The following is a 10,653-nucleotide window of genomic DNA, read 5'->3' as shown; positions in this document are numbered from 1 at the left end:
CGAGCCGTGCTCTACCCACTAAGCTACGATAGGAACTCTTTACTTCCCGACTGTTCGTATATGTGTTAACTTTCCGATCACGCCAAAAAGTGAATACCCTTCTTTAGGGGACAAGAAATCATTTATAAACATATCAATCCCTAACAAAAATATACCACCTGTTGCGAACTTACCCTTTGGATACCTCGATATCGGCTGTTAGAGGGTGATGTGTTAAGCTAAGCCTCAGGCGCCTTGAAAGCTGTCGTGGCGTCCACACGTAAATTACTTGACGACGAAGGTAAAGGCAGCGACCCAGATTACCCTCTATCATGCGGCAAAAGTAGTTTTCGTTGTGCAATAAGCGAAGGTTTTATGTGCTTTACATTCGGTTGATTATGACATATACATCTCCTGCCTAGGCCCACGACTTATCGGCACTAAAAAGTCCTTGCGTCAAGTGCGACAATAAAATTGCTGCGACTTTTAACAAACGCGACGTGGCTTGTGAGCAGTCATACGCTTTACCACGAGCTACAGAGATGCTGACCACACTTTAAAAAGATGCCGTCGACCTCTAGGAATAGATAGCTGGATACTCTAATCGCTTTTTAGCGTAAAAACTCAAGTTGTGGGACGGCGCACTCTTACTATGACGGTTGAAAACTAAGTTAGGGGTTTAAGTTAACATGAAGGACAGATTAAGATAATAATTTTACTAACTCGTGGACGCCTCAAAACCTATTTAAGCCCTCGTTTATTCGAAGTTACTAACTCGATCGAGCACTAGGAAAAGCCATTTATAAAAAAATAAAAAATTGCGCCTTGAGCTCTTATCAACTGTTAAGAGCATTTACGGAAGAGCTACGTCGGTCTCAGTGACAAAAATATCTTTTAACTTGAAAGGGTTATAATTCATAAAGAAAGCAAAACTACGTCAAATGTTATTATTTAAGGAATTTTCTCCATTATTAACTGAAAGGAAACTTTTTAAGGCCCTAAATATTGACTTTTAAACCAAATTTGACGGTTTCAAGAGCAAAACTTAATATATTATAAGTAACTTCTAAAGAGTTAGAGGTAAACCTCTCTGTAACTACTGGAGCTGTAACACTTAGTATACGTATATCACTGTTTCCTGACTTCAACTATAGTTCTGTCTATTTTGCAGGTTCTAATTTGGTTTTCGTTCTCCTAGTGCCTATGTAAGTATTTTAAGAAAAAAAGTTAAAAAGTTTGTTGCCTTTAAAAAGTTACTTCTCTATCTTGATTTTATTTTTTTCCATTAGCGATATGAGCTTGGAGAAATCTTTCGTTATTCGTATATTAATAAGCACTGTTATATATGTACCGTATCAAAAATACTGTTACTGAATTGTTGGACAATCCGAAACTAGTTATACGATTAGATGCACCATTATACACAAGTAAGCATTTAAGTTTTAGTTCATTTTAGCTTTTAACTTTTTAAAATAATTTAACTTTTGCAAGTAACTTCATAAATATAAATAATTTTTTTTTGTAGGTTAAATTGCATTATTTCCTTATTAGCTAGATAAATATTTTATAGTATTGTTTAAATATAAGTTTTCTTAAATCTCTATAAAAGATCAAATTTAACTGGTTAACTTAGTGTTTACTTAGTTGTCCTCAAAGCTAGTAAGTGTTTTTCTTCAACTTCGACAAAAACGCCCTCTAGACCCACGTAAAATGACAAACAACGAAGACGCGGTGGACACGAAAAGATGGAAGGAGAGGAGTTAAAAAAATGTGCGAGCCACGAAAGTTTTATTCGTATATTTATTAATAAAGGTGACCTACTACAGCCAGACCGAATCTAGAAGAGAGTCTAAAAAACTGGTTAATCTGATTTACATCGGGAGGCCGTCAGGGTGGTGAGAAGGATTCGTAGTCCCCTACTACAAGTGTAAACATCCGTTTCATAACTTTATCTCGAACGTATAAATCGTTGGGTTGAGTATACCATAGCTTTTCACAGTAGTGCGACGAAAATATTCAGGGAGCGTTTCCAAATTCAAGTCGCCAAGCAAGGGAGCATCCCGCACGCCACATGTTTTATCAAAAATTATAATATAGGTATCAATGCAGTTAATTAAATACTACCTAATAAACAATAAACAGTTACTCTAACATATTCAAAACTTACTTCCTTGTAGTAAGGTGATTAAATTCTAAACAATAAGGTTTACTTACTATGAAACCAATTACAGGATCTTTTGACAACTGTCTTGTAAATTTATATAGTAATTGAGATAAGTAAAAGATTGAGGAGCTACCAAAGACCAAGGTAGAGTAAACGGATGTATTTTTTAGTTATTAAAAGCGCTGGCTTGCTACAAGCGTGATTTACATGCAATTACTTTTTATTGTGATTTCCCTCTATTAAAGTGATAATACGGAAGTAACGACCCCCGGAATAGTATACATATTAAGAAAGAAACCGTAGCAAAATAATAACAAGTATAATACATAATATATCAAGTCAACTAAATTTGAACATCATTACAAAATTCATGAAAAAAAATAGCATATCCTCTCCAAAAGGGTCTAAAAAATGTTTTAGCCCCAAGCATTTGGTATACTAGCCAAAACTATTAATTAAGAGCCTATCTACTCAAGTTACTATGAGGATTTTATTAAGGCACGCTTAAATAGGATAACGGTTGTATCCTCGATGTAGTTAGCTGTTGCGCACCAAAGGAAGGGCGTCCACCATCGTAAGAGGCGGTCTTGTAGTATTTGAAGTTGTGTATATGCTCTCTTAAGAATTGATCCAGGCATGCGTATATTACCAGCGGATTTATAGTCGATTTATATAAAAAGTTTTTTTCATATGAATTTTTTTTTAGAATATTGATAGGTATAAAACGGCTATGACCTGCTTGGTTTTATGATGACTTAAGTTGACAATTAACGTCGCTAAATATCTAACCTTCTTACTGCAAGGAGTTGCATTTTGGGTGGGTGAGAGATTTAGAATTAATAAAATCACCTCCTTGCTATAATCAGGTAGCTATCTTCGGACGCATCAATTACTAACCTCCATGGTAAAAGTCATGCCTCGAGCGCTGTTAAATAAGATTGCGTTGCATGTTTTTAAATACCAGCCAGCGGAATTTAAACTAGGCTATTTAGCGGTGTCATCGGCGTACCGGGCTAGGTTTATTTTTTTGTGTCCTATCGGACATGGATTTAGAAAAAAGCTTAGTGAGTTAACTAAATCCTCGTTAAATACCCACGATAAGGATTATATTCATGGAGTTCAACGAGTTTACCCCGGCAGTTAAGAGAACATCCGTTAGGTATGAATGTACTAATTTATAAAAAGGGAAAGCTGGCAGTTTTCATTTATTAAATAGATCATCTTTAAAAGTCTTCTCAACGCTTAAAAAGACCCATCCGTTACTCTTCTATTGTTTAAGGCTTTTGCAGCTCCTGTGTAAATATATAACTAATTAACAGTGGAGTAACTTTTTCGGAAAAAAAAAATTGAAAAATTTCGCCAAAAGCACATTCTTTTAATAAAATTTTGCAGTCGGGGATAACTGCTTCTGTCACCTTTTACTGTAAAGAATGGTTAGTATAACAACTAATTAAGTACGTACACAATATGGGGGGGACAAAGCGATCATGTGAAAAGCAATCCACTGAACACGTGTATCAGGATTTTTGTTCGGAGAGAAATTGTACACGTGATCACCAGACCTGGAAAAATGTGAGTTGTCACTGATGACGATGATCTAACCATTGAGCTATGGAGACAACTTATATCTTCGGTCGATAAATTACATATACAACTTTTGTTAACGTGCATCACGTAATTTATTAAGTTAAGAAGTAAAGAACCACTGTTGCACATAGAATGTAGGTTCTTGGCCTGCATCTTAAAATAACTTGAATTTAAGGAAAAGATGCGTTCACTACATGGAACTAAAGATCTTTAACCCCTGTAAACTGGGGATAGCTTCAAAAAAATTTAAAAACTTACTTCTTATAAACCAAGTTAATTGTTCTTAAGATTATCATTTTTTAAGACATATTTATCTTGAATAGCAAAAGGCTTTATGTAAATATGGCATGCTACAAAATTTCCCGTTCAAAAAATTTTTTTTTGTATAATACTTTTTCATTACACGTAAAGAAGAACGAGCTTGTGAAAAGACTGCGGGGATGTTTGGAAACTAAAATAATATATATCTCTCTAGGTTGGCGCTTTGGAAAGAGGTGAAGTGTTATGAGCTTACGATATATCGTCGGTTCTAGTGCATTGTAATAAACCTTTCCATATTCTACCTTCATGTTCTATTTGTGAACTCTATATTTAATTAATACTATGGGAGAGGGCTAGCATCTAACAAATGAAAATAGAAGCCTATTTCTAGTTGGGCAGTATATAATTTATTTACGTTATAAAACTTGTCATAGTTTCAACATATTTTCCCCATTAAAGTGACTCTCAAACGTTGATTGGGTATTTCATAAAGAGAAAATTTTTAAGCCGTCAGAAATTGTTAAAAAAAGCATGCAAATATTATATTAATGAAGTCTGTAGGTTCTATTGATCGAGTCTTATTATATTGTAATGGTATTTTTAAATTTAAAATGTAAATTATATGCTCTGCAAAACCATTATTATATTTTCTTTTAAGGGGGAACGACATTATATAATAGTAACTTCCAATTTTTTTAGCCAATAATTTTATTTATTTATGTGACTAATAAACAGTTTAAATCATTAATATTAACCATAAATGGCTCTTTGCTAATGGACTTGGCTTAATACCAACATTAGTAGTTATCTTTCTAGCTATGTATAATGTGAGCTCGGTAAAGTCTCTTTAAATATTTAACTAATCCGTTTGTTTTTATAGTTTTAGTTTTTCCCTTTTAAGCAAGTTATCTACCTCTTCACTTAGCTTTGTGAGTTATCACTGTTTAAGTTTTCTTTCATTTCTAGTTTTTACAAGTTTTTTTTTAACATAACTTTGACAGTTAACTATTAATTATTATATTGAGTAACATGAGTAATGATCTATATAGTTGAATCTAACATGGTTGAACATATTTTACTCGTCGACTTTCATCATAAGTACGGACCAAGAATCGAATATATATATCCAAGCTTGAACAACAATTTATCGCAAAGCTGGGAAGAAATACCCTTTATCTGTCTTCCAGGCTAATAAACTTTTTTGTTACTCCTCTTATATAGTAGAGTAAAAGAAATCTATTCCTTATTTCTAATAAAGTTTATTGCTTGTTTATATTGAATTTTTTTATATGTAAGCTATTCTTTCCCCTCTACCCTTTTGTTTTTTACTTTTATAAACATATTAATTCCATTTACAGATGGAAGTCATAAAGTCTCAGAGGGGTTTGTATACTTTCGTCTTTCCGGTAATATGGCTTAAGAATTTTCACACAGAGTTACTTTTATAATTATTATTACAAGATCGAGAACCGACAACAATTTACGGTGTTGCTTCGTTCCGTCAAATAGATGTTAAAGTAATAACAATCTTTTTATACGCGTTATGCTAGAATCTTTTTTTTTTTATTTATTTCAGGATCTTCTTTATATACCAGAAGATGTAACCAGAAATTATGTCCAGAAAAGTGTGTGTTTACTAAGTAAAAAAGTAAGTTTATTAAACCTTTTTATGTCTTTTTTAAATAATGATTTAACATTTTTTATTTTTTTTAAAGCCTTTATACGGCTACCTTACAGAAAAGTTAAAAACTGTTAGTTTTGCTTTATTTCAACAAAAGGATTTCTCTTCCATCGGCCTTTTAAAGGTTTGCGGTAACTAATGAGTTTACTATGAATTCTTGTACAATTAATTTACTTTAATTTTTAAAAAGATAAGCGTAACGCCGTTTATAAGCGTTTTTTCTTGACTTAAGAAATACACAGATTTTTTTTGTTCCTCATTTTCCTATTTCTTTGACTTTTCAGGATTGTTATAAAGAAATTAATTCAGAAGTTATTTCAGATTCTTTGGAATGTCTGGAAAGTCGTGTATATGAAGGTTTTATTTTCTTTTAATTAAATAAAGTTTGCAAGAAATTTTACGCACTATTAGGGCTCTCTTTTCGCCACTTAGTAAAAACCTTAAAAGATAAACTTTTGGTTCTTTTTAAATTATTACTCCTCCAAAAACGTGTAAGTAGTTTTTGTAGCTATCTAATTTTGTTACTTTTCATTAGGGGAAGTAAATTTATAGGATTTTTTAAAAAAACCTTAAGAAATTATATTTAACATTTACATGTTCCTTTACTAAATTTTTTATTAAATTACTTTAGCATTAAAAGATTACTACTTTTATTTTTCATATATCTCGAAATCTAATAAGATTTTCTGTACTTCCTCGTCCACTCGCGATCTTTCGTTAAGTATCGTCTCTTTGGTTTCTTTACTACCAGGCACTTTTTAGTACTACTTTATTTTTTTATTATTAATTAATATTATAAATTAGATTATTATCAAGAATTTTACCCGCACAAGAACTTACAAGATGCCAAATTAAAAAATTATGAATTTCCTCTTCCCGTATTTAACGAAAAGGTGCTTGTTATTTTAAATTTTTTTTTTACAATCACTTTTTTATTTGCTTAAGCAGACTGTTGTGTTTCACCCTTATGTGTGCCTTCAGCAACTTGAAAAGTTAAACAGTACAAATATCAACGGTTTTCTCATCGGTGCTTCTAATCTGCTGTTTAAAACTCAATTGAAAATTGACGTGTTTGTAGATGTTTGTTTGATTTTTAAATTATAAATAAAAAATATTATTGAATGAAAATAAACAGTTTCAAGCAGAAACCGTTGAATTTTCAAGCAAAAACTTGCAATCAATTATGGAGCTGTCATCTTCGGATATCCGCTTTACCAAACGCTTAGTATCAGCTGTAAATAAAAATTATAAAGAAGGTTGCGTGCGTGCTAACTTTTATTAATACTTATTATAATAATTTTTTTTTTTAAAAAAATTATCGCTTAATTTTATGCCGCAAAACTTTTTATGAATCACTTATACAACAAATTTTTACTGCCCACCCTTTTTATAAACAATGATACCACGTGTTTAAAGAACTTTGAAAACTAAAATTCTTATTAGTATCTTACAATTGCTTTAAAGCTTTTTTATTGGATTGTTTTTTCCTTTTTTTTTAAGGAGAGTACGTCTGGACGGGCAGTGATGACTGGATTCGCCAGGAGTTCCGGGACTACACCGTTCGATTACTATACACTATACTAAGTGGCCTATTTTCAGGCGAAAAAGGGAAAGGTCATTTTTGGCGCCATAAGTTATATACAAATTATTTTTAAAATATAAAACTTTTGTTGGGTTAGTGTATTGCTGTAATAATTACTACAGCGCTGGCCACCGTATTTTTTATTTATGGGTGATTCATAGTAACGAATTAAACTTTTATATATTTATTGAATCTTTACATTTTTTAACCAGACTATAAAGCATGAAAGCGAATTTTTAGTTAAAATAATTAATAAAACTTTTTTTTAAAGAATTTTTTGTACTGAGTAAAAAAAATTATTTATATAATAATCAATTTTTTATTGTATAAGTTTGGCCACTTAAATTTCTTTTTTGTTTTTAACCAATAGTCTATGAAGAGTTCAACAGCCAATACGTGGGTGCTTTCAAGGAAACCAAGTGCTTTGACACGTGGATTGGTAGGATTAACCCTCATCGAATCTTAAGCAGCCCTCCCCCGCCCCTCTCTTCGGAGTATTTTTAATTTGTATAGAGCGCTTTTTCTAATATTTATTCAAAACCAACTTTTATATATTCTTACAATAACTATTAACAAACGCTATTTCTTACTGCTTAAATACTACTTCTTTTTAGCATAGCTATATATATTAGGTTAATTATTTATTGAATTGCAAATTTTCTATGTAAATAAGAATTTTTTGTAATTAATACTAAGCTAAATCGCACGACAGCGGACAGCTACAACTTTTTTATATAATTGCCAAATGCCGCGAAGTTTGCAGAAATAACTTTTTAGATAAAACGTTAAACGTTTAAAAATTAATAATTTTAATTGAAATAATAAAAGTTACATACATATATGAATTTTTGGTGCATTCTTTAAAAAGAAGGAAAATTTTAATGAATTTTTTATGCGTAATAATAAATAATAAATTTTTGAATTTTTTTTTGTATAATATTATGCGTTATAAATAATATTATTATGTAATTATTATATTTACAATTCAAATATTTATATAATATTATTGTTTTTGTACTAAATGATAATATATAATTCTTTTACTGGTTGCTTTTCCATTAGACATTTTGAAATTGATGACGTTTCGCTCAGCAACAAGACGTTTCGGTTAAATAACAATTATTGCAGTTTTACTATTAATACTAAAAAATTAATTTCATTTTTTTTATATGAATTTTATTGGTTAGAAAATTCATAAAAATTTTAATACAAGTTTAAGAGTTTGTATTGGCTTTTTTTTGGGGTAATGATACAACAACTTTTAGTTATTTGAAGGAAGAACTGAAAACTTTGGATACTGCAGCTGATAAGCTTGGACAAAAATTTAGTTATCTTTATATAATCTATATTTTTTCATTATATATATATTGTCTTTGTCCTATTTAATTGTCTTGTATTATATACATCATATCAACCAGCCAAAGTATGGAGAACGTATTTTTCTTCTGATAAACAAAAAATCAAAGATGACGAATGCGGTACAAAACACTTCAATTCCGGAAAAGAGCCTTTTTTGAGGCCCCTTAGAAGATCTGCTTCTTTAAAATGTGAAAGTAAAATTTAATGTCTATATATGCTTCTTTTTTTTTAATAGATTTTATACTCGAAGAGGGTTACTATGTACAATTGAAGCCAAAAACTTTGGCTTCATTGAGCGAAAGTCTTAATTATATGGGATTCTCTTAATACGGAAAAAAAATCGAGAAAAAGTGCATGAAGACTCCTTCAGCTTCGCAACGTAACTGCGTCGTGCCAGACCGCAGATTTATTTTTTACTTTTCGTACATATAAATTGAAGGGTCGACTTTTCAGTAAACAAAAAAATTAGTGCTCTTTTTATTTTTTATTAATAGATTCTCAGTCTGCAAAGTTTTTTTCTTCGTTACTCAAACTTTCGCAGAAGTGATAATGGCTGAAACTATTTTATGTAGAAAGAAATATTCTATTGCTCTTGCCATAAAAGTTTTTTGCTACTTAATTAGGTTAAAGATATCCACGGCCTTCACTAAAGTTTAGGTCTTTAAGAATTTACTTCTTAATGATAAAATATTATATAGTAAAAAACACCGATTGTTGCTATAAGTACAAGTGACGAAAATTTAACGAAAATAAAACCTGTAATTCCATAATAGTAATCCATATCAAATATTTTATTCATACAGTTTAATGTTATTCTCCCTTTTAGTATTAATCGAAGCAATTAATGGATATTTATGTTCCGTTTTATATTACTAACGTGTCTGTGATGAGGCCAACACCTCTAAAAACCTACTACCGTTGTTAAACCACTGATTCTTAGCATTTACGCTTATTTTGCACAAATATTTAATGAGAAAAGGAACAAAAGAGGATGTTTAAAAAAGAAAACTGTCCAACGAGAACTTGAAAGCTTTTTAAAAATGTGAAAGTCTACTAAGTTTCATTGCTTTTCCATTAATAAATTATTATTAATTAAAAAACCCTTTATTAGTAAAAAATAGGTATCTTATAAAGTAAATATGCGCATCTTTATTTGCACAGATATAACTATATGTAAATTTTTTTATTTAAAAATTTTTATACTTTTCAGTGATTACTTTAAAGCGATAGTATTACTTTTTTTAAGAAACGGTTCATTATTGAAAATAAAGAAGTTCAAAAAGTATGTGTTCATGTAACCGCACAATTTTTTTTAAAATTCTTGTATTTAAAATGTTTTATATCTTTCAATGGCTCTTTACTCTAAACGGTAGCGTTATTTTGCACTTGTAAAATGTTTGTTGACTCCCGTTACAGTTTGCTTTTTCTTTGTGTAGGTGTGCAGTAGGATTTGGTGCGCTTGGGAAGTCCATTATATTCCAATGAATTTTTACTTCGACTTTCCTATATACTTTATATTATCTATATTTTATTACTTCCTATAATATACATATTTCCGAAGACTAATTAACATATTTGATGTACTTAAAAAATTATGACCTGACAACTCGTGCAGTTTCTTTTTTAAAAATCTAATTATATTAATTTTATGTTCTAAAATAATTTATTGTAATTGAAAAAGTTTTATTATTTACAAATATAATTTTTTTTAACCTTTATAATATTTAATATTTAAAATAATTAAATTATATAATTTTTAAGTATATAGTAATTTCTTATCAAGTTTTTTTATTATTCTTAAATACATATTAATAGCATGAATATCATAGAATAATAATATACATTTTTATTTATTTAAAAATTATTATGTACATTTATTAAATATTTATACAACTTTTATAAGCTATTTACATATTTTTTTATTAATTTTTAAAAAGTATTTGACTAGACATTTTTGGTTTTTATCTTAATTGTATTAGTGATAGTTGCTGGTATTTTCATGAAACTAATTCTCGGGAAAAACTCCGAGATACACTGCTG

General features: G+C 29.9%; 2 protein-coding genes across 2 annotated transcripts; both read left to right on the top strand.

The window, feature by feature from the left end:
• Positions 1-4,782: 4,782 nt before the first annotated feature.
• On the top strand, positions 4,783-6,434 carry LOC135146445 (late secretory pathway protein AVL9 homolog). Its single transcript, XM_064078601.1, has 9 exons — positions 4,783-4,827; positions 5,041-5,178; positions 5,350-5,397; positions 5,453-5,508; positions 5,568-5,639; positions 5,707-5,796; positions 5,957-6,029; positions 6,084-6,163; positions 6,354-6,434. Exons 2-9 carry the CDS (start codon positions 5,052-5,054, stop codon positions 6,432-6,434), a joined length of 627 nt encoding a protein of 208 aa, XP_063934671.1. The 5' UTR covers positions 4,783-4,827; positions 5,041-5,051.
• A 67-nt stretch (positions 6,435-6,501) lies between these two features.
• Positions 6,502-9,078, top strand: LOC135146465 (uncharacterized). The gene is made up of 9 exons (XM_064078616.1): positions 6,502-6,565; positions 6,621-6,752; positions 6,808-6,928; positions 7,173-7,286; positions 7,625-7,748; positions 8,317-8,361; positions 8,520-8,581; positions 8,673-8,807; positions 8,864-9,078. Exons 3-9 carry the CDS (start codon positions 6,856-6,858, stop codon positions 8,938-8,940), a joined length of 630 nt encoding a protein of 209 aa, XP_063934686.1. The 5' UTR covers positions 6,502-6,565; positions 6,621-6,752; positions 6,808-6,855; the 3' UTR covers positions 8,941-9,078.
• Positions 9,079-10,653: the final 1,575 nt, after the last annotated feature.

This window comes from Zophobas morio, unplaced genomic scaffold (assembly GCF_036711695.1).
Source record: "Zophobas morio isolate AGI-343-1 ecotype UQ-CSIRO unplaced genomic scaffold, CSIRO_AGI_Zmor_V1 ptg000228l, whole genome shotgun sequence".
Lineage (NCBI taxonomy): Eukaryota > Metazoa > Arthropoda > Insecta > Coleoptera > Tenebrionidae > Zophobas > Zophobas morio.
This window is presented reverse-complemented; position numbering and strand designations above follow the sequence as displayed.